Source organism: Xiphophorus maculatus, chromosome 15 (genome assembly GCF_002775205.1).
Source record: "Xiphophorus maculatus strain JP 163 A chromosome 15, X_maculatus-5.0-male, whole genome shotgun sequence".
Taxonomy (NCBI): Eukaryota; Metazoa; Chordata; class Actinopteri; order Cyprinodontiformes; family Poeciliidae; genus Xiphophorus; species Xiphophorus maculatus.
In genome coordinates, this window is record NC_036457.1 from 16,071,581 (window position 1) to 16,095,264 (window position 23,684).

Below are 23,684 nucleotides of genomic sequence, written 5' to 3' on the forward strand. Positions count from 1 at the left end.
TCGGATGTTGTTTTGTCCTGGCTGATTTGTCGCTTTATCTTGATGTGTTTTGCTCACTTATGTTGTCTAACAAAACTTTTGAGACCTTCACAGAAAAGTCACATTTAAACTGAGCAGTCGTAGCACGACCAAGAGGAGTGGATACTTTTGTGAAGAACTTTGGTTGCCCCTTTCCGTACCGTTTAAAAAGCATTCTCAGTCACTTGACTAGCACAAACGTGAATTGACACAGGTGAGGTCAGGTTTAACAGCAAGAATGTGTCTCAATTAGCAGCACAACAGAGTGAACTTGGTATATCTTTTTTTTTTTTAGTCAAAGTCAAGCCATTGTTTGATTTTCTGTTTTCAAATGTGGCATCAGTTTAAACTTAGAGAGATTTTGAATATGAAAGACTTTTTCTTTCCAGAAGCCGTTCAGATTTGCTCTCCCCAAGTACGGATTCATAATTTGATCATAAGCCTGTAATTTTATCCTCAGCGTAAAGATATGCGTAAAAGGTTAAGATAAGAGCAGAACGCGTGCACGTGTTCCCTCCTTGTTTTTATGGGCAAAGTAAAACAGCTTTGTTTACTCGCCGGGACACGCTGCAGCAGAGCACACTAGTAGCTCTGCTTGGGTTAGCGCCAGGCAAAACCTTTAATACACCAGACGCTCCCACGTCACTGTACTGCTCTACGTCGCCCTGCTCTGTGTACAGTCCTAATCCCGATGGCAAGACAAACGCGTGGTCCCGAACTTGCCACACATTTGGCTCTAGTCACGTTTTTCAGCTGCTGGCGGCTCCAGCCAATCAGAGACCCGGACTGCGGTCACATGGGAAGGGGTGGCGGCCAAAACAATGTGACGTACCGGATACTTCTGACGTGGCCACGCCCTCAAGCACCAAATATGGAGCCACGGCTGAACTAAATATATTATTTCATCCTGTTTTTATGTTCAAATAACAAAAAACAAAAGGTGAATTAAAGAAGGGGAAACAATTTACTATTATTAACACACTTTTCGTTTTGAAGCAAACAGGACAGACGGAGAGCGTCTGCAGTCGACTGTCGCCACGGTGCTCCGCATGTGAGCTGGAGGACGTGGGAGGAGCGCTGGGTCCCGTGGACGGCACCGTGGAACAGCCCCGTCCAGGCTGTGAAGCTGGGCGGCTGCAGTTAACCACCGTGCTGAGGCAGACAGACAGGGTCAGCCGTGACTTCAACCCGAATAAAGGTTCCTTATTTGGCGTTTTTCATACCGCCTCTTTGGAAGAACATCTCGACTAAAAGTACGTGTGTTGTTTTTTTGTTTTCTCTGTCGTGTCCGTGTCGTGCTTTTCTGCATTTTCGACGACTCACACTTCGTGGGAGTCGTCCCTCATTAGCATGTCTTAGCCTCTAAACTGCTCACTGCAGTCCGGCGAAAAATAATAATAATGCTGTCGACTTTTTCCGCTTTATTGAATGCTAATTTGTTCGTCCTTGTTAAGTCACAAACATGGAGTTTCACACCGCTTGGTAGTTTACGTATGTGAAGTTTGGTTTTCTGCAACGTTTACACTACAGTCAGGCCTAATGAAGACCAAGGACGAGCGTCAAACTTGTATCCAGTTGTATACGTCAATGTCGGATTATCCAGAAAATATTTATAAATTAAATAATGGTTGAATTCTTCCTACATGGACAGTGCCTTGCTTGGGTATTCATTCCTTTTGAACGTTTTCATATTGTGTCACGTTACAACGCCACATTTCTGTGTTTTATTTGATGGATCAATACCAAAATCTTTAAAGAAAACGTGGGTACATTATGTTAAAAAACATATTTAGAAAAAAAAAACACCTCCTCACTCTGATACCTCTAAATAAAATCCAGAATCCGAGAAGCAGCTAGGAGCTTTGTGGCAGCTTTGGAGGAGCTGCAGAGATTCTCAGCTCAAGTGGAAACAATCTGAGACAACAGCAACTTTTTGCGTTCCACAAACCTGATGCCTTCTGTCATTTTTCCAACCCTAAAAGTGGTTGGAAAAATGACACATTCCCACGCTGGACTGTAATATTGACACCATCACACTGTAGTGATGTAGAAAACCTGTTATATCTTGCAGAATAGTTGAGGCAGGGCCAAGGTACACTTTCCAGCAGCGTGAAAATCCAGCTAGAAATGGGTTCAATCAGAGCATGTTCATGTGTAAGAGTCGCCCAGACTAAGTCTAGACCTGAATCTGTGGCAAGACTTGAAAAGTGCTGCTCAGATCCGTCAGACCTGACCTTGCTTCAGCTGGTTTGCTAAGAAAAGGGGTAAAAATGTGACAGAGACATACTGCCAAAGAATAACATCTGAAATAGTAGATGGCTGCATGTTTTTGCAAAAACATTGCTTCTTCTTTATGCTTTAAGTTGCTGGCATGTCATGTGTAATGACAAGTGTGTAGAAAGTTAGCAGAATTACTTACACCAGTTGCAATAACCAATAAATCAATTAATTGCATGATAAATTAAAGTGAGGTCAATAATTTCTATTCTGATGATAGACTTCATAATCTGTTTCATTTATGGTGTTAGTTGTGTGTGTGTGTGTGTGCGCGTTTGTTTCTAATACCTTGTGGGGACCATTTTTCTGACATATACTACGTTGTGGGGACACACTGCTCCTTGTGGGGACCGAAGCCTGGTCCCCACAAGGTGAAACGCTGTTTTTGGGTCAGGGGTCAGATTTAGGACTAAGGTGTGATTTATTTTTTTGTCTGTCTAAATTATCTTCCAGTTCCAATTCAATTTTCTCTTGAAAATGATCTCAAAATAACAATATTATTGTTCATTGCAATAATTTCTTGGACAGTTTATTATCTAGCAAAGTTAATTATTTATTGAGACAGATGTAGCATTGCTACATTAGCAGTTCACTGTAAAATGGAGATGATAACGTAAAGCGATCCCAACTAAACATGGAAGAAAGTATTTGTAGCATTTTTAGTTTTTTGCTTAGTTGTAATCACCAATATTTACATGCAACTTTTCAATGTTGCTGCTTGTGTTTTTAGCTACTTGCCACAGTGTCATACTCCACCTGTTTGAAAAGAGGGTCAACTTAGTGTTGTTTTGTCCGCAGCTTTAGCATTTGATATGCCAAACTAGTTTTGTGGGAGCTTGTGGACGAGAGGACACCGACGAAGGACGAGGATGATGAGCACCAAGAGGAAGGCCGAGAGTCTCCGACCTTGCATCATGAAGTGCGGAGGCTCCCAGGTGGACTCAGAAAGAGACTCTGGATTCTCAGGTTCTGTCCCCGACCCGTAGGCCGTTTTGAGGAAAACTCCAGGTGGAACCACAGCTAAAATTTCTGTCTGCCCTACAGACGCCAGCTCAGAACACCAGAGCACCATGGACACCACGGACTCTGAGGATTCTCCTCAGCCCAGAGGGCAGAAAGGGGCGACGGGTGCTGGTTCAGGCCCAAAGCCCTCCCAGCTGGCTGTGGTTGGAGGCTCCTACTCCGGACTCTCGCCTATGATCATAATGAACAACGTTGTGCTCAAGCAGGTAACAAGATGAAACCTCTGCTCTGAAATCTGCAACTTATGTGGGGCTGAAGCAAGCGATTTATTTTAGCAATTAACTGATTAATCAGATAGAAAAATGGCACATTCTGCTGATTTTTTAAAATTTATTTAACCACTTATTAGCCTTATTTAATACATTATTGGAATTACATAAAAATACCAATAAACACATAATTAAATTTTATATTATTGTCTAAAATGCAATAATACAGCATTCTTTTAATGAACACTTGATCATCTGTAGCAAAAGAGGCATCTGCAGCTATAAAAAATATAAACGTATAAAAATCTCTGCTTGACTTTAACATCAATACAGTGTAGGGCTGATCTGTTGAGTATTTTATTGGATTAGCTGAATAGCAAAAGGAGATTTTTTCCCCCTGAATTTTAACCAGATAAAGTTAAAACGGCTTAATTACTACTCTAAGTATGATGTTCTTATGGCCTTTATTGAGTCTATATAATCCAGTTAATATTCGATTAATCATTGACTAAATCAGTTGACAGTTATTTCAGTAATAAATCACAATTGATCCAAATAATCTTCTTAAACTTTTATGTTAATGTTTCTCTGCTTTTTCTTCAAGTCTCAACTTTGATATTCAGATGAACTCTTATGTTTTTGTTTTATATTAGTATTTGAGTGACTTTGAGTGCTCTTAAAGGTAAAATGTATTAAAATAAAAACCTTTTATTATGGTTTAGCAGCAGCATGAATTCTCAGCACCCCAAGTTTAAACGTAAGAGCCGACTAAATATTACATCCAAGTAGTCCTTTGCAAATGCAATATCAGTTATAATAACACTGGGACGACTGTTTGATATACTGTTCAACTTTTCTGAGATGGATTTTGATGTAGTAGAAAAAACAGACATGTCGACATTGCACATGGAAAACGTATTTATAAAATGTTACTGATTTAATTCCAGTTTGCTGAAATGAATGTGATCAAAATGTTTGAGCTGTTCAGAAGAACACTTGGAGTCAGAAACTTGTTGAGTTTAATGTTGTGTCTTTAGGATATTTCCATAAAACTAGTGTAAACAAGCTATTTGTCCCCAAAGATCATCTGGTTTAATTTAGCATTTAAAGATTTGGAAATGAAATGAAGAGTAGAAGCGGTTCTATGTGTAAACCTGTCGCCCTCCTTCCCCTGCAGCCTGTGGAGAACCCGCCCTCTCTGAAGCCGTGGGGCTTCAGCCCCGCTGTGGAAGTGGTGCAGCCCGTGGTGCCGCAGTCGCAGGTGGTCTTTCTGCAGCCGGTGGTCTCCCGCCAAGCTTCGCCATCCTCCAAGGAGGCCGCCTCCAAGCACAGACGCTCTAAAAAGTATTTTCCAATCTTAAAGTCCTACCCTAAGATCGCCCCTCATCCTGGGGACAGCTCTGCTTCCTCGGGAAGAGGAACTGCTTCTTCTTCTTCTTCTTCTTCCTTCTCCACCACCTCGTCTTCATCGGGGTCAGAGAAATGCAGCTCGTTGACCTCCAACCTTTGGGAACAATGTCCGAGAGAGAAGGTGCAGAGATCTCTGTGTAGCAGCACCAGCAACTCCAGAGCTGCTTCCCCCAGTCTTCCTGGTACTCCCAGTACTCCCAGTACCATGTCCCCGCTGCTCCAGAGCAGACTCTCCCTCCCCGCAGCAGAAACCAGCAGCGGCGTCACGCCCGCCACAGAGAGGCCTTCGTCGGCGGCCGACACCCCGCCCTTCGGTCACTCCACGAACCAGGCGCTCACGCTGGACAGCATCTCCTCTCTGGAGTGCAACGAGAGCGACGGCAACCCGGACACCAAGAGGAAGCGCTTCTGCAACACGTACAACATCCTGAGCAAGTCGGGCCTGCTGGACATCACACTCCGCACCAAGGAGCTGCTCCGGCAGAACCAAAGCACGCAGAACGAGCTGGACCGGCTGAAGAAGCACACGGACCTGTTCTTCCAGGCGCTGCAGAGCGGGGACACCAGCATCTGCATGAAGCTGCTCACCAGTCTCCGGGAGGAGGACAGGGACAGAGCTGCTCAGCTGTGAGCCGGTAGACTCAGAGGAAGACCAGGAAGTGCGGGGGAGAGGGGGAGGCGCGGCGAGGCAGATGGGCTGAAAGTAATGCGCTCTACATTAGCGACCCCTCCCCCAGGCGCGCACAGACAACACACTGTGGCCTACATTTCAGCAGTCATTTGCCTTCGGGTCGGTTCCTGATGCACCAAACTGACCTAAAAATCATCAAAGCACTTGTCCGCTTGCACTCTACTTGTACAATGTTCCGTAACACTGTAACTGGATCCTGCAAATTTCCTTCACTAATGCGTCTGTGGAACAGATTCAATCCAAAGTCTTCTTGCAGTGCACAAAAAGAATTTCTAATGTATGTAGTTAAATAAAGCATCAACAAACATTAATTACTACAGACTCCAAAACTCAACTTTCTAGAACCTTTTTATCTAACCAGGCTGTAAAAGGATTCATTCCGACTGTGTGCTAATAAACTTTGTTGTGTTTATTAGGGATGCACCGATCCACTTTTTTCACTTCAGATACTGATACCGATCTGATACTGAAAAACAGCTGAATTGACTTAAAACATTTCTTTTTTTTTAATTACAGACATAAATCTACTGAATTACAGATGTATTAGATAACTCTGTACCAGCACAGCACACATAAATACACCAATAGCTTCATAATCTTGGTCAAACATGTAAAAACAACTTTAATTTGCTCAGTTAGTGCAATTAGGAGCATAACAGATGATGTAAAATCAATAACAAAGAAACTTATACAATAGGTTGACTACTTTGGTCAAACGGGTAAAAATAAATTGTAACAAACCTTTTTTTTCTAATGGTTCAGAAAGTGCCATTAGGAATGCTAAATATAGTGAGAAATAAATATAGCATGATGTTGCTCAGAGCACAAAGCGTAGAATTAGACTGAATAGATCTACCCTTATGAATTGGACATATTTTCACTGATTTCTTTTCCATATCGGATCAATATAAATATTAATATCGGATCGGTTCATCTCTAGTGTGTATAGATTATGTCCCCTACTGCTAAGTTGTTCCTCCTCCTGCAGAGATGGTCACAAATGCAGTGTTATTTTTATTTAAATTTAACCTTTTTGAAAGATTAACAAACCTTTACGGCTGTAATCACTTTAATCTGAATGCCATAATATAAATGCTGGAAGATATTCCAACTTTTATGAGTTTAAATCTCTGTTTAAAAGGTCTTTGAGAAGAGCTTTACTTGGTCTGTGTCTCCATGGAGACGCTTAAAGAGGAGGTCCACGCTTCCAATGATTACATTTTTCCACGCGTTACTGGATTTCATCAATATATTTCATTTAGCATTCTGTAAAACACTTCAATGTCGAGCCCAAGTTGTTTTGAGTCAATTGTTGTCTCCAGTCAAAACTACAGAAGTTGACTGAAAATATGGACTTAAAGGAGCGAAAACTGAGAAACGACGGAGTAAAAATTCTGGAGATATTCAGCTAGTATGAAATATTTAGCGAAAATGCAGGGAGAGGAAAAACTAACGCAGAAACACAAATTTAGAGGCCAACAAGTTTATTCTGTGTGGGGGGGGAAAAAAGAGGATTTCATCCTAATGTGCGCCTGATATTCTGATAACACTTTATATGTCATCTTGTTACATTATCTCTCATTCATTTGACTCTCTAAACATAATTTCACAGGTGTGTTTAACTGACTCCAGGTTTGGACATGTTGAAAATGTTAAGAGCATTTTGCCAGTTTGTAGCATAAAACAGCCAAACGTGCATGAAGTGTACTTATCCTCTGCTTGTCTGTTTTAGCTGTTTTATGTTGAGTGTTTTTGTGTTGTGGTCTCATCAGGTTGGCAGACATTCATGCTCAAATTGTCTGGAGAAAAAAAAAAAAGCGTTTAATGACCAGTTAGATTCCTCTGCGATAACGGCTCACTGTCTTGGAGTTAAAACGTGTTTATTGGTCACTTCTGAACGGGTCTGTACTCTTTTCTTCAGCTTTATTGTTTTTAAATATTCAGAACAGTGTAAAGTAGGGTGACTGAGTCTGTTTTTATGTTGTCTTTTCTTCTGTATTTTTTTTTTTATATATTTTTTTTAAAAAGTGTGTATTTAAATTTACTTTTGTTCAAAATGACAGAAGTATTAAGGCAGCTACTGATGAAAGCCAGTAGTTTTCAACCTCATCAATCCAGATTATTTTTTTTTACTCTAAATTTAAATTTGTTTTTAGTAGATCATGGCCTTAAAATTTTAATTACGTGCAAGTTGAAGAAGAAATTTGCACTAAAATCTAAGAGAAGCTTTGAAACAATTTGTGGCTGAATTAAATGGCAGCTGTGGCACTGTAGCTTATTTAAGGTGAACATCATTTTTTACTTTTTTTATTTTTACACTAGGTGCATTACCAGACATTACAACTGCACAGCCTGAACGGTGTGGCGATTTTTATTTGATCTAATTGTAGTCAACTCGTAGCTATTTGATATTTGTTGCTTATACTGAGATACCGTGGTCCATATTTAACATCATGCGTAAAATATGAGTTTTATAATATTGCCATCTAAACTGCTGTAAATGGGAAAATGTTGTTTAAAAGGTATGCGATGGAGAATGTGAGAAAATATTTCTTCAAAGCTCAAAAGTAATTTTTGTTTGTAAATTACACATTTTATCCCATTTTAATGACTATTTTTGCTTTAATAGACACGTCAACAACTCTGTTCTCCACACTGTCAGTTAATATGTATGCACAGTTCATACTATTAAATTTTTTTATTATTAAATGTAAAGTGGATGTTTTGTGGCTGCTTCACAAAATCGATTTAGCGTGAGCTAAGAGGAGCTTTGTGTTAAAGATGTTGGAGGTCATCATCACTCCTCCCATTGTTTTTCACTGCAGTGCACCATTTCCACTGTCAGCGGACCAGCTTTATGCTGTACAGTCTTTAACGTTTTACGGTCTGTCTCAATATTATATCTGTTCATCTGAATTGATCTCTACATGTTGATAGATATCCGGAAAACCTCACGAGTTGAAAGGTTTTCACCTTCTGACGCAAAGACTCACCAATACAAACCTTTTTTGTTTTTCTCTCTGATACGAATTACTTGTCTGGTATTTGTCTACAAACAGTCCTGCAGGTGCTGCCTGACCTTTGACTTTGCTGCTCTAAAAGGCCACAGCTTACATTGTTTCCCCCCCCTCTAAACTAAATCAAATTTCTCATTTGTAAATTATTATCTGTAAAGCCTTAAAATGTCCAAGGTAGAGAAGTAAAGCCTTTCCTTTTGTGAAAACATAAACCGGTTTCGCTATTTCAGCTTAGTTTAAATGGTTAATTTGTAGAATGTTTCTGAGACGGAGATTAATAATCTATGATTTAATTAACTTTATATAGTTTGATGGCCTTTAGCTGACTCAAAATCTTCCAGTTGGGATGCAGTATATGTGCTCTTGCAATTTAATGAATAACACTAGAAGTCAAAAGATCGTTGTAGTCATTGTGAAGTGGTCATATTTGGTCATGAGAATTTACAATGTCGGCTTCCAAAATGTTGATTGAAACAAAGTAGTTTTCATGTACAATGGGAAACTTTTGAAGTATGCTTGAAAATTGGCAGCTTTAAATTCTTTTGTCTGTATATTTTTTTTTAAAATGTTAAGAATTGGGATTGTTTATTAAAAATGCACAAATGGCGATGTAGATATTGCGAGCTAAAATTTTTTTAAAGGTGTAATAGAAAAATAAACGAGTTAATTTAATCGAGTCATTCTGACTTGCAAGCAATAAGTTCTTGTTTTCTAACATTTGTGGTTGGTGAACATAGAAAACTGACTAAATCATAACTTTGTATGGGTTTTAATGTGAACTCACTTCAATAAGACTGAGTTATGGTTTGGGTTAATATCCTGTTTTGTTTTGTATGTTTACATTTAAGATGTAATTGCCTGTGTAATAAATATTATTTAAAAATATATATATCCATATGAGAACGGTTTCTTATTTGGTCCATTATTTTTTCCAGATTTTTCTAAATATTAAAAAACAAGGTGCAACCAGTTGCTAAATTGCAAGCTACAAATACCTAAATAAGTGTTTTTTTCTGCCCTTACTTAAATTTACATATTTGACCGCTGGATGGCGACAGTGAGATGCAAGAGTTTTGCGCGGATGAGCAGGAACATTGTACCTCCGGAGCCTCCGTAGATCACAGCTGCCTTCTGTTTTGAGAAAATTCTAAAGCTATTTGGTTGTGTCGCAGTTGCAGCACTGTCGCTATGATGAGCGCTTAGCTTTCTGGCATTGAAGAGTTGAAATAGTTAAGCAGACATACAGTCAGTCGGTGGCCATGTTTCACAGGGAAAGGTAGCTGTATTTTGGTGACTTAGCCCCGGGTAGCTAGTTTTCTCCTGCTAGCCAAGCTAACAAGGTAACCTGTCAGTTTTATCCAGCGCGGTTTTCAATGAACGCCGCCGTGGCATCCTCTCGCCATCAGTTTTGCTGTTGTTAATTTAAAAGTTTGAGTGTATGAAGCTGTTTGTTGTTGCTGGTCGTGGGATGAGTTTGACTCAGAGATGACCTACAGCTGCTGACCCACAGGAAGTCTCACCCTTTCACGGTAAGAATCAAGCTCTGCTCTGCTCCTCTCTCTGAGCTGATCTCATGTTTACAGTCACTATGTCGGCTGATTGATTCCTGTGGTATTTGTATTAAACAGCTGAGAGCTTCACACAGGCTGACTCATGCTTTCTGATGAGCTGGACTCTAAACCAGAGGTGGGTAGAAGCTAGCTTTGTCATTTGCACACACTGATGGGAGTGTTGAAGTACGTTAAACTGTAGCAGCCAAGCTTAAAGAGTGACATTATTGTAATATTATCATTATGATGGTGATGTTTGTTTTTGTCTTGTCAGCTGCTGGTGCAGTTTGTCCAGAATGCCTCCATCCCATTGGTCCAGAGTCTGGAGGACTCAGAGTCCAAACACTCCTGCCTGCCTCTGCTGGCCCCAGCTGAGAGCTCCCTGTGCTCTCCTCTGGAGCTCACAGGTTGGATCACAGTGCTGCCTCACTGTTGGACATATTGTTTACATTTAAAGGGGCATTATGCTCCAAAGTTTACTGCTGTTGTCAATGAATTACTCCATTTATGCTTCCTTAAATCTGGAAATATAGATTTTAACCAGGCGGTGTTGATTCCTTTTGTGCGTTCCCATTAACGCCTACTTTTGTTTTCTTACTCTAAAATAGATCATAATGCACACAAAAAAATGAACAAATAAAAGCACATATATTTCTATCATCCTGACACTCATTGTCAAACATATTCTGTGTATTGGGGGGAAAAAAAGCAGAGCTGAAATGGACAAAAAAAACATTTAGCAAATACGGAGATGCACCCATAAAGCTTTAGCTGGCATATGCCCGTTTCTATTTTTATTTACTTTAATTTTTAACTGTTCAGATGTTCCTTTTTAATAATTATAATCGCTGTATAATAATATTAAATGAAGGTAGGGAACTGTTTTCTCTAGTAACGACTAAGAGCATATAAATTAATTTCATAATTCTTATAACAGTTGTTCTGAAATCTTCACATTCAACAATATTATTTATGTAATAATTGAACTTATTTATCCTTTATAATGCCTTGTTTGTTTTTGTTGTGTTAGTAATTGGTAGTAATTGTTTTCTTTTCTTTTTTTCCCCCCTCTTGACAACCAAATCAGGTACAAACATAGTAAGCACTAAAATGTGATACTTTACACCTGAAATAGATTTTTGTATCTGTTTAAAATAAATGCAAAAATAATTCAACAAGTTTTCTAAATAGTAACTGAACATTTTTATCTGCTATTTCAACTGTATGTTCAGTTTGCACCGTTACAAAAAAAAAACAAACAACAATCATATAACCAGAGTTAAATCACAAATTTCAACTAGAAAACACTTTAACTTAAATGTAGTTTTTAAATCTGACACTTTTATAATGGGGAGGAGGGGAATCCAGCTACTTTGACCCGGTTTAGTGAGGTAAATTGATCCAGTAAATCTCTAGCATCATAACAAGCTCATTTCCTCCCACTTTTCTGTTCAGCCGTAACAGAGCAGCTGCTCTGTGACTTTTTTTTTGTCGTTCTGCTATTAGCTTTTAGAAAAGTAATTGTTTCTGTTGACGCTTTAAAAACCAGCAGCACGCGTTAGAGAATTATCCTAGACTGCAGCAAACAAAGCAGGTGCAGTGAGGCCGTTCTGCAGCAGTGACGTGGCTCTGACCGTGCAAGAGGAAAAAGATAAATCTGCTCAAACATGCAGCTTTTTGTTGCATCTATTTTAACGAATCGGAGAAAAAAAAAAGGTTTGTTTCTCTCTAGTAGGAAGCTGCAGTCACGGTTGGCCCGCTTGTGGATCTCCTCGTTTCACCGCGTCCCTGCAGCAGTGCTGCATTGCTTACGCCCAATTATTCACATCGGCTTCTTCTGACTCTGCGTGGTCTAATGAGCTGTTAGAGAGAGAAGCACAGAATCAGGCTGGCTGTATTCAGAGATCCCTAACTTGGTTTAAACCCTCGAACGCCACATTAATAGTTTGCATTCTCGAACCTTTATGACATTATAGTAGTAGTATTATTAAAACATGACATTCTTATGGTATTACAACCTGGAATAATCAAACATTTATGATTAACATAGTTAAAATACAGTCCTCTAACTATGATTATAAGCTAAGAGAGGTAAAATCTTCCTGGCTCTGATAGTTTTATACATCTGTCTTTTTTATGTAGCTGGCTCTTAAATGTGTTAACAGCCTTGTCCCAGAGGTAGTCGTATTATTTTAAAGCCACCCAAAGCAAAGCTACAAACAGAGACTGTAATTAAATAAGACAGGCAACATCTTCTAGAGAACTCCATATTTGGAACAGTTTGTCACCAGGAAATGTTGACTAATTTTTTTTTTTACATCCCAGATGAAAATAAATGCTTGGAAAAAAGCAAATCTGTGCGCTCTGAAGTCCAGCTCAAAATGATCAGACACGTCGTAGATTTAATCTTTTAGTTTAGTCAGCATGTTTCTTCTGACGGGGAGTAAAATCAGCCAGGGCTGCGTGACAAATCATCGTTAACTTTGGTATCAGCTGATGGCAAAGACTTGGAGCTAATCCCAGCATTTGATGATTTCTCTACAGTGTCCACTGGTATTTTGAGCAGCGGTATCTTACTTTGCTATGCAACAAAAGGCAGCTTAGCAAGAATAAGAAGAGTTTCGTTGCAAAGGTTTCACTCGTCACTTCCTTAATTTTGGATGATTCTTACGTGTGAAACTGATCTCATCCACCGACGTTGTTTACTTCTGCAAAGGTCTGAAAGTCAGCCACTGTCCCGTTGTGCTCTGCTGTGAGAGAGAGCAGCTAACAGTAGTCATCCCACTACTGCCAACATGGCAAATTAGCAAACTGTCACTTTATTTAGCAATTTTTCAGACAAAAGAAAAAAAAATGGCAGCAGCCAAAATCAGAATCGGCAGATCAGGGTTTTCAAAGATCAGTGATTGGCCAGAAAACTGAAATCTGTTCCACCCAACTCTTCAGAACATTTGTGTGTGATTTTTCTAATGCCACTATATTTACTTTTGTACAGAATATTATCCCTTTATGAAGTTCATCCCTTTCATGTTGTAACACAAGTAGAACAAGCTGACATTAGCTGGTTATTTAGTTGGGGTTTCTGTTCAGGAGGAGCCTGCAGTCTTCGTTTGAAATTATTCGCTTGACGCTGTTTTTAACTGAACGTTTAAAGAGCGATGGCGGCGCTCGTTTTGTTTCCGCTCAGTTTCAGTCTCCACTCTTTGAAACTGGGAATATTTCATTATTTACTGGAAGCTAGGGGTTATATAATGATTTTTTATTTTCTTTTTCACAAATTCATTGCTTCAGTTTCCATAGCACAGAGTAAGGCTTGGCTTATCATTCAGGTCCACTCAAAGATGAGATGGTTGGAATAAAATCCAGTTTTTGAACACATTCGCTGTCATTTGTAGTTTGTATTTAAGAAAAGGCAAAAATAAATTGGTTAGAATTGAATCAGATTTTATTTTTGATCCACATTGCTTTTATTTATTGTTAAACCGTTTCCCAGGTGGAGGCCTGGGCCACGAGCCGGACAGTTCTTCCTCGCTGCCGGAGTTCGGCGGTGTGCCGCAGCAAAGCCCGCTGGTGGTCCAGACCCACGCTCAGCCTCCGGCGCCGCAGAGCCCCCCGGCTATGCTGCACGACCTGCAGCAGCCCGACAGCACCTCCTACGTCCTGCTGAACCTCGCCAAAGGTAGAAACGCCCAGAGCATCGCTCAATGTACCGACCGGTTAATTAGTTATTTACTCGCAACTTTTCCTGGTCGCCTCCCAGCTGCATCTCTGGACTTTAGCGGAGAAAAAAAAACAAAAAAAACGAGAGTTCAATTCTGAGACTGTCTGTGAATTTATCATCTGAGGCTCAAACAGGTAATTAAAAATGAACAAGAGAATACATAATGAAAGGAATCCTTGGCTGCGGCCCACATCCAGCATAAACAAGTTTCACTGAAGAGGCTCCAATCTAAGCTCGTTTCTGTTCTTCGTGTTCTCAGCGCAGCAAAGAAACGAGGTGACACATTTTTCGCTTAAAAAAAAAATGTTATCAAGAAAGAAAGAAGATCTCTGGAAAGTGTGTCCTTTAAGTTCATTAGCCCGTCGCGGGAGAGTTTCTTCACTTGTCTGTGTTCTGATTTAAATGTAGAGCTCTGATCTAGAAGGATACTAAACTCTGATTTGTGTTTTTTTAAAGTTTTTAATTCTCCTTACATCTCAGGCATCACGGCCTCCTCCGAGTCGCTGATCTTTGCCGCCGACGGCACCGTGGACGACGAAGACGAGGGCATTCCGTCGGACTACGGGATGGACGGCAGCGCCCCGTGGTACCTGAGGGTTCAGGAGCTGGCGCACGACAGCCTGATTGCGGCAACGCGGGCGCAGCTCGCACGAGACGCCAAGGCCAGCCAGGACGCCAGAGCAGCGGGCGTCGGTAACGGTGAGGCGGCGGAACCGTCACCAAAGCGATTTTCGGTCCCGTTGGTGATTTATAAGGGAAGTTCAGTCTGGAACGAAAACAAAAACAAGAAGCTCGCCCGCGTTGCTGCCAGCTTCTAAGACCAAGCAGAAAACGAGGTTGGGGAGATGAAGCTGTTGTGTAATCAGCAGCGACTAAAACTGAGCTCAACACTTGCCATCACAAAGGCTCCAAATCAGACCGAATTAGTCACTCTCTCTTGATGCTTCCGTCGGTTTGACAGCTAGTATCCCGCGGACTTGTAAATACCACAGCGTTTCCAGGCATTGGTCGTCGGCGGCTGCGTATACGGTCGGGCTCTGCTGCTCATCCGTCTAATCAACTCGCCGCCGACCACGCAGTCGGCAGCTAATAAGCGTCAGGAATGAGCTGTCCGCCTGCAACTCCTGCTAAAAGTAAGACGCATGATGAACGGGCGTCTCTTCCAGAATTTACAAAGCCCATAAAATCGTCGAAATACACGCCAGCGTTCCAGCACGGTGTCACTGCTGTTATCAAACTGTTTACACAGTCTCTTTCTCCCGTCTGAATCCAATCCCAAGCGTTTTTCTGCGCATTATCTATTATTTATGGCCGTATCAGTCTGTGCATTCATCTCCTCTTGCTGTGAAGCCTCTGCTTTGATTTGAAACAGACCTTCAAGTCTTGCAGCACGCAGCGCCGTTGCAACCTATTGACTCACACCACAAGTCAGCACTTCATCACAGGCCGTCCTCGGCTGCCTCCGCAGGCCGCCGTTGAGAGAGTTTACCCGTGACATTTGGGGGGCATTATGACTCCCAGCTACATGTCTGATCTCTGAACACCTCCTGAGTCAGTCTGTGGCTGGAGGTCGTGGAGGAAACGTAACGTGTTAGGAAGTTTTCATCACCTCTCTCCTGCAGGTTTATTTTTTTTGATTCCCCTCTCCTACATTTTCATCCTGGGATGTTGCTTTTCTTAAATGCTGTTTCTGATCATTTGCACATGAAACATAGAGCAGAGCGACGCATGCATTTGTCATACTTGTGTTTAAAATGGTTATAAATGGTATCATTAATCCTAGACTTCGAAGCTGAACAGCAACTTCCAGATAGAAAATGAGCAGGAAATTATTTTTTTGAACCTTTTTTGGGTTTCTTTTTTTTCCCCCCCAACTCAATTTATGTAGTGGCAACTCACAAATTTTTATGGCATTCACAGATAAGTAGAACTTATTTTTGTCACTCATATCAAAGATAGATGAGTGACATGTCATCACGTCATTTTCATGATTGTGGATGATAATGAAAACCCCAAATTCAGTGCCTCACATTATGAAAATGTTATAGAAAGTTGAGTGGAAGAACAAAGGTGTGGTAGGGAGAAGTGGACCTGAAGGCAGCTATTAAAGCAACCAGCGCATTATTGGTGTAATTCATGCAAAAGGAGCCCAGAAACCTGACGTGTTTCTGTTTACAGTGTCCATTTTATTGATCTTTACTAATCTTGTTTTCAGGAGCGCTGCATTATCCAAGTGCCATAATAACCAAAATTGCACAAAACAAAGGGTTGGAATATTTCACTCTGCTTAATGAATCTATATATTAGCTTTACCTTCGGAAACGAGGGAGAAAAATCTCAAACTTTTTCATGACATTCACACTTTTATATATTTTTTTTCCTTAGCCGCACCATACCATATGGTGATGTGCGGCGCTTCTCCGTGCAGCATGGAACTAAAACTGCTGGAGTCAAGCTGCTGTAATTGACGCCCTCCCACTAACTTGCATTACATCAGACAAGTTCCCATCAGCTCGTCACTGGCAGAAAAGTTAAAAAAAAAAACAACAAAGAAACGTGGGCTGTTAGAGCCGCTCGAAGCGGGGCGCCCGGTCCGGCTAAAAGGGAGTGATTGCATTCAGCTCTGGATTGTTTTCTTTTCCCTGCAGCTGTTCAGCGAGTCGCAGTCAGTGGCTGGTGATTTTATAGAGTCGAGGCTCTAGAGGCCAGCCACCTCGCTCTCGTGGCTTGATTACTGCGCTCACCCGCTCCCGTTTCCCCCCCCGGTTGCCTAGGTGACCACCACACGCACGGCTCGATCGAAGACGGGGAAGACAAGCGGGAGCTGCCGCCGCCTCGGCCCGGCCGCCCGCTCTCCAAGCAGGTCCTGCGCTGCTCGTTCGAGGGCTGCGGCAGGACGTTCACCTGGCCGGCTCACCTCAAGTATCACCTCAAAACGCACAGGTAATGTCAAACTACGGTGGCCCTGAGGTGCAAACCACGTCAACTAATTCAAAAACACAACAACATTAACAGAGCACAATTACAAATTTTTTAAAGCAGTAGCTGCAGATGAGAGATTTGTGTCAGTTTCTGTAAGATTTCTGCAGATAGAATTAGCTAATCAGTGTTAGCGCTGTGGAAACGCCTACATTTTAGGTAAATATTCCTTTATGCTGCAAATTTGTCTGAGTTTACAGGCACCAGTCACACTCTGAAAGTTGTTCATGTTGGCGCTAAGCTGAGCAGGAACCTTTCTGTATTCTCTCCAAGTTGATTGTGTGTGTTCCTTGCGTTTCTGCCTATTGTCCAGGAACGACCGGATGTTCCAGTGCAGCGCCGAAGGCTGCGGGAAGAGTTTCTACGTGCTGCAGAGGTTGCAGGTTCACATGAGGACTCACAACGGCGAGAAGCCCTTCATCTGCAAGGAGAAGAACTGTGGCAAGAAGTTCACCACCGCTGGAAACTTAAAGAACCACAGGCGCATACACACAGGTGGGCAGGCGGGGAGATGGACGTCTTAATAAGTTCAGAGACGCTGCAGGCAGTAACCGGCCGAGGTCATTTACTGGTGGAATGCTTCCTTGGCGCAATTAAGCTGCAGATTTGAAGAGTCAGCAGTGCTGATGCCTCCGTTTCACTGCTGCACTTAATTCAGGGTGACATTTAGATCTTTGATGGTCAGTTTTATAGTCTGAATCTTCTAGTGATTAGTTAACAGACCACATGCAGCAAATAAAGTTCCAAGATGCTGCTTCCTCAGGGGTGTGCTAGGGGTCACCGTTTTATGAAACATCCTTCTCATAAGCATTTTCTCTTCGAAATGAGGCAAAAATGACTGGAATGCGATCAAAAGACCCATTGCAGTAGTAAAAGGAGCATTCCTACAGGCGTCAGTTCTCTGGCTGGACCCAGAAAGAACAAGTTTGGTTTTATGTTAACCACTTCATTCAGCGCATCTAATTTTTTCCTAGCTTTTTACAGTGATCACCCGGCTGCACTGCATTAGAAAATCTTGCTATGTATGCCTATTCTTTTCTCAAATCTGCCACTGGACGTTGTTTGAAACATGCCAAACCCACAGGGGGCAGTGTAGCACAAAGCTAAAACCTATGTCAACAATTAGATTGCTTAAAAAAAGAGACACAACTTCCTGTTTGGAATTAAACGTTGTGTCAGGAGGTTCGTTTGGTGGAACTACTTTTAAATAGCGTATTGGAATATAAAGTTATTTAAACACAAGACAAACATCGATCGAGAATCATGTTCAAACGTGGTGTATTATTTGTCACAAACTCAACCCCAAATTTCCTTTTTACAGTTTTCTCAAATTTTCACTTTGGTCAGAGCTTTTATAAATGTTTTTAGTGATATTAAACTGTGACTGAAAGGCCAAAACACATATAAATGTATTTACCAGATATCCGTCTTTTTTCTTTTTACGTTTTTACCATCCGTTTAAATGGCGGCTTTCTGTTTTGGTTTTGAGATCATTTTCTGTCCTTTTATGTTTCCCTCTTTACGTACCAAACAGACCACGTCGTTCTCTGCTCACTTTCCCCCCGATTTTCAAAGAGGAATGCACAACCAGCAGCATTTACGGAACAAATGACCTCGGTGATTGGATTGAACGTTATTACCAACACGTCCCTTTTAATGAATGATTTAATTACACAGAATCAGCTGCATGCGTGCCACGAGTGTCGGACCCGTTTGTTTTCTGTTACCCCGCTACGCCAACAAGCTAATTATTTACCATGTAGAAATAACATTTGTCAGAAACAGCGATTTGTCTGGTTAGCGATGTTGGTCTGCTGTCATTCTGAACACTTGCTTACACTGAGTGGCACTTGTTAATCTGCTGGTTTAAACTAACTCTAGAAACTTTAATTAGGTTTCATGCGTTCACAGATGTGTTTTTTTGTTGTTGTTGTTTTTTCTTTCAGGTGAGAAGCCATTCCTGTGCGAGGCAGATGGCTGCGGGCGGTCCTTCGCCGAGTATTCCAGTCTCCGGAAGCACATGCTCGTACACTCGGGTGAGCGAGGCCGCAGTTGTTTCTCCGTGTAATCCTTCAGATGTTTCGCGTGCGGCAAAGAGAGAGATGGCATCACTTTGAAACGCCTCCCTGCCTCCCAGGTGAGAAGCCTCACGTGTGCGGGATCTGTGGGAAGACTTTCTCTCAGTCCGGCAGCAGAAACGTTCACATGAGGAAGAGGCACGGGGAGGAGGGGCTGGCTGCTGACGGCAGAGAAACAGGTCTGCATTTCACACACATCCGCCCACTCAGTGCGATAGGTGGATATGCTAATGGCTGGACTGCGTCGCTTCAAGCGGCTCATACTACCTGCTCCAAGATGGGCATCAATTCAAGCTTAAAGTGAGGAACGGCGTTTGATTTAAGGACTTTCACCTCGTTTTGTGAAGAACAGCTATTGACTGTAATCACAAAAAACGACACTGTTATTTAGAAACATGTCTTTAAATCTCCAACTGCTTTGTTTAAACACCCTTTTTAGGGTTCTTGCAATGTCTTTTAAGTTTTTAAAAGGCTGTATTTAAAATAAAAAGGAAGTTAAATTCTTTGGCCAATGAACCTGCTGGATTTAATGAAGGGAAGGACAAACCGATTAATGATCCGTGCTTGAAGAACCCATGGATCATCAGTTGGGCTTTCCACAATGGCTGGATGTGGTTCTGTCGATGTTCTCCGCGTTCGTCTGCTACTTTTTATACTCTTGGTTGCGGAGAACCTCGCCGAGCGGTGTAGCGGCATTGTTTGCTCGCGTGAACGGCTGATTGCGCTGTGTGGGCCTCTGCTGCTGCCCGGAGACGGGCCTGTGGTTCTGGAGGAGTTACGGAGGAGACGACGGGGCTGCGGGTCTGGAGTTAAACGGAGGTAGAAGAAGAGACGGCGCATTTAAGGCCAGCGTTACCGGCGATTATTGTGGGGAACGTGAGGTCTTTGGTAAATTGGATGGACGAACTCACGGCGCTGGTTAGGACCCAGAAAGAGTACTGGGAGTGCAGTATCTTCTGCTTCATGGAAACCTGGCTGCACTCGCTTATTCTGGACTACAGCATGGAGGTTCCTGGATTTTCCTTGGTGCGGGGGACAGGGACTATTCCAAGAGTCGGAAGAAGAGGGGTGGCGGGATTGCACTTTATGTGAGTGAGAGGTGGTGTAATCCCGGTCATGTTAACGTGAAGGAACAGATTTGTAGCCCGGACATTGAACTTCTGGCTGTGGGAATGCGGCCGTGTTATTTACTGAGGGAGTTTACGTCCACCATTTTGATCGCTGTTTACATTCCCCCATCAGCTGATGCAGCGGTGGCCTGTGACGTCATCAGCTCTGACACAGCCAAACTCCAGACTCAACACCCGGACGTTGTTATTGTGTCTTGTCTTGTCTCTATGCTGTAACTGCGAAGTAATTTCCCTGCTGGGATGAATAAAGTACTTCAATTCTATTCTAAATAAGTGGACAGATGCAATATTTAGGTAATGCAGAGCATCCTTGCAAAGTTGTAAATTAGTGCATCTAAAATTAAAACCTTAAAATGTCTTAATTATATTTTAAAAATATAAGTTGGCCCTAATTACGTCAATCACAGAACTTAAATCTTCTGTCCTGGCAAGACTATTTAATCTGTATGTAAAAGGATTCGGGCTGCTGGGAAAAAAAGAAGTCAGATTTTTTTTTTTTCTCAGAATTTTGACTTTTATTTCAGAAATCAAAATTCTGAGACAAAAAGTCAGATTTATTTATTTTTTCCCCATGTGGTCCTAATCCTCTTAAGTAAATCTTGCATCTTCTGTGTGGTTTTATCTTTTTTCTCGTGGGACCTTTTTGTCAGACGTCTTCATTGCTAGCTGCTAATCGGTGTAAACCCTAGCTAACTAGGTTTTTTTGCATCTGTCACGGGCAGTTCGTCTTCACTGTTGGCTCTCTTCTGTCGTCAACCCATACAAGGCTTGGTGAGCTCTGTGGAAAAATGTCAGCACTATACCGTAGAGAGCCCTAAAGAAATATGCAATTTTCTTCTGTACGTTTCTGTTCATAGCGGTCTAAAAAAAGGCTCAATTTGAGTTGGTGAAAGCTACAGAAACCCTGTAACAGGACAGGAAATGGACTGGAAGTAAATTCTTCCTCTCTCCATACTTACCCAGACTCTGAAAATACCTGAATCACACTCTTCCAGTCGGTGTGTGTGTGTGTGTGTTCCCTACGTTTTGACTTTACAAATTGCTGACACGTGTACCGTGTTTTCACGAATCTACCGTTTCTCAAACGTCAGCCGTCACAGATCAGGAAATTCTTCGGGACCAAAGCGCCTCACAGCGAGCTCTTCACAGTTTCAGACCAATCGCACAAGACGCTGGAAATTCATGTTTAGACAGAAACAATGACAGCAGACAGCGCAGCATCCTCTCGCCTGTCATTTTCGCTCGGCGGCGGCAGCGGGGGTGGGTGGGGGGGGAAGCGTCGCAGCTGAATCACCACACGAAACGCTGCCAAAGCTCTAATTATAAACAACAGATTTATTCGGGTCACCCTCCCCGAAGAGGCTGGTCGTTTGTAAGAGCCGAGCCAGGGAAGACACGGTTACACAACAGACGGGTAGTCTCTCCGTTCTACATAACACAATTACCGGATGAATTATTAAACCGACTTTCCCTCGGCTCTAAACAGCATGGAGAGGCGAAACTCGGAACAACAGCGAGGCGCAAGTTCGTTTCTAAACACTTACTAAGAACTCACGACCCGCTTTGAAGAACGACTCGTTTAAGAATCTGAATAGTTTGTGAAAAGTAAGGTGTGTTTTTTTTTTTACTGCCTGTCTTGCTCTCCACAGGAGAGGCTCTAACACAAAGCAGCCTGCTGGAGGCAGATGGTGAGAATGGAGGTGGTTTGGTCACCATGACAACAGCTGTGGAGCCCATGAATCTTCATCATGCGATGCTGAGATCACCAGGTAGGCATTAAAACATGAGGGAGAAAGCACACACACACACACACAGTGGGAGGAATTACAGTCAACACGTCCGACAGCGTTACCGTTAATGCAGCAAACGCCTATTTGGAGTTGGATCATAAATGTCCTGTTGCTGTCAGAGATGCTGAGTCAACTTGTTACCAGTGTGTTGTCAACAGGGAGTCTTAGTCATGCCTGCTCCTTTTTAGCAGCCTTGATTTAAAGGTTTCTACGACCTTTAATCGATCAGCAGGCATTCTTTGTGGCGCTCCTGTTTCATTTCAAGTAATTTTTAACAACCTGACGTGAACGATGCAAATGTTTTCAGAAAATCTTGGTGGGTTTTTTCGTAGGATTCGTCGTCGGGTAAAGAAAGTGGTGAGAAATCGGTCATCTTTTCATGAGTCGAAGACCAATGAGTCAAATTATGTTCATTTTTTCTAAATTTTGAGAAAGTAATTTTTGCACACTTTCAGACTTCCAATTTTATTGGGATTTTATGTGACAGACTAATGTAAAGTGGTGTATAAATTGTGAAGTGGAAGGAAAAGAATGGATTTATAAATCTGAAAAGTGTGGCATGCTTTTGTCACAAAGATGAAAGCTACCCTTAAATAAAATCTAGTGCATCTAACGATCAAGCAGCCAAGACGTCCACAGCTACAAGTCGTCCTCTTGTATCTATGTTGATACAATATGGAGGTAAAATGTGAAATAGGGGAGTGAATACTTTTGCAAAACAGTTGATCCATAACTATGAGGTGGTGATTGGTTCAAAGATTACTTGACTAATGTGGAATTATTAGTGCAACTAAAATGTTTTCCATCTTGTTTAACTTGGCTTTTTTTTTTTCTTGTTCCTTTCATCACAGGATCTGCAGACTCAGTGGTAGTCCTTGCTCAGCCGCATGAGCTGGTGACCATGACAACGGAGGGCCATGCTTACGGAGATGACGTGGTTGCTCTGCTTTAGTCTATTTCAGCAGCATTAGACTGACGGGCTCAGTGGGATAAACATAGACATGGCTGTTTGTAAAAAAAAAAAAAAAAAAGAAAGAAAAGTCTTTAACACTTGTAGATATTTGTAATTAGCAAACAGTTTTATTTTGACACGTGTGACATGGTGGTGTTTGTATGAGCCACATTTCCCCCCCCCCCCCCATCATGATTTCTAAAAGCAAATGCTCCCAAAGAAATGCAGAAACGGGTCGGAAACGATTATAAAGCTACGACGGAGGAAATGCAGCAACGCTTGCAGACGTGAAAACGATTACTCACTAACCTCAGTGGCTGCGCCGACGGTCACACTTGCATTGTAACACACATGTACCATTTTTATGGTAAGAAAAAAAATGTACTCTTTTAAATAAAAACAATCATGTTTTGCACAAACAGCCAAAGCCCCCTGTAGTAAACATCTATATGAAGCTAAAATAGTTTTGCCCAGTTCCAGCTGACAGCATCCAGTGCTTCACCCGCTCTTGCTAATGCAGATTTACAGCAGAATATATTGACACCTGAGTGTTTAAAGTCAGCCAAAGTTATTTCTGTCTCAACAGCTGGTTAGAAAAGGCGGTAAAAACGGAATCAGTTTGAAGGCGAGCACCGTATAAATCGACCTCTGTTCATTACTGCTCCTTAGTGGATCGTCAGCTTGTGAAAATGGTCCAACATGGCACCTAGCGCCCAGCTAGCCTCCACATTCTTCACTTTCTTGGTTAACTAGAAGGGGAATAAAATAATCAAATCACTAAAATATCTGCATTTACAATACAAAGAATAACAGTTTGAGCATTTTTGGAGGTAAAGATA

At 41.8% G+C, this 23,684-nt stretch overlaps 3 protein-coding genes across 5 annotated transcripts in view; 2 read left to right on the plus strand and 1 right to left on the minus strand.

The window, feature by feature from the left end:
• The first annotated feature begins 1,113 nt into the window (after positions 1 to 1,113).
• LOC102226250 (CLOCK-interacting pacemaker-like) lies at positions 1,114 to 9,523 on the plus strand. Its single transcript, XM_005805636.3, has 4 exons — positions 1,114 to 1,271; positions 3,094 to 3,261; positions 3,340 to 3,524; positions 4,705 to 9,523. Exons 2-4 carry the CDS (start codon positions 3,165 to 3,167, stop codon positions 5,566 to 5,568), a joined length of 1,146 nt encoding a protein of 381 aa, XP_005805693.3. The 5' UTR covers positions 1,114 to 1,271; positions 3,094 to 3,164; the 3' UTR covers positions 5,569 to 9,523.
• Positions 9,524 to 9,753: 230 nt separating this feature from the next.
• Positions 9,754 to 23,266, plus strand: LOC102226504 (zinc finger protein 410-like). The gene is made up of 11 exons (XM_023348040.1): positions 9,754 to 10,174; positions 10,274 to 10,331; positions 10,470 to 10,602; positions 13,689 to 13,874; positions 14,397 to 14,615; positions 16,691 to 16,859; positions 17,209 to 17,390; positions 18,842 to 18,931; positions 19,033 to 19,152; positions 21,753 to 21,872; positions 22,745 to 23,266. The coding sequence occupies exons 2-11, from the start codon at positions 10,299 to 10,301 to the stop codon at positions 22,843 to 22,845; spliced, it is 1,353 nt and encodes a 450-aa protein (XP_023203808.1). The 5' UTR covers positions 9,754 to 10,174; positions 10,274 to 10,298; the 3' UTR covers positions 22,846 to 23,266.
• The window catches only part of LOC102226763 (ectonucleoside triphosphate diphosphohydrolase 5-like), a 30,360-nt gene continuing 29,627 nt past the window's right edge, over positions 22,952 to 23,684 (minus strand). For all 3 annotated transcript variants that reach the window (XM_023348043.1, XM_023348042.1, XM_023348044.1), the window contains one exon: positions 22,952 to 23,594. In XM_023348043.1, the coding sequence (XP_023203811.1) occupies positions 23,511 to 23,594 (84 nt within the window). In that variant the 3' untranslated portion in view covers positions 22,952 to 23,510. The remainder of the gene's footprint in view (positions 23,595 to 23,684) is intronic.

Bases quoted from the DNA above. Each gene is read 5' to 3' on its own strand.
- LOC102226504 (XM_023348040.1), top strand. From the start codon at position 10,299: ATGCTTTCTGATGAGCTGGACTCTAAACCAGAG. The intron at 10,603-13,688 runs GTTGGATCACAG...ACCGTTTCCCAG, and splicing joins CTCTCCTCTGGAGCTCACAG to GTGGAGGCCTGGGCCACGAG. The intron at 13,875-14,396 runs GTAGAAACGCCC...CTTACATCTCAG, and splicing joins CCTGCTGAACCTCGCCAAAG to GCATCACGGCCTCCTCCGAG.
- LOC102226250 (XM_005805636.3), top strand. From the start codon at position 3,165: ATGATGAGCACCAAGAGGAAGGCCGAGAGTCTCCGACCTTGCATCATG. The intron at 3,262-3,339 runs GTTCTGTCCCCG...TCTGCCCTACAG, and splicing joins AAGAGACTCTGGATTCTCAG to ACGCCAGCTCAGAACACCAG. The intron at 3,525-4,704 runs GTAACAAGATGA...CTTCCCCTGCAG, and splicing joins ACAACGTTGTGCTCAAGCAG to CCTGTGGAGAACCCGCCCTC.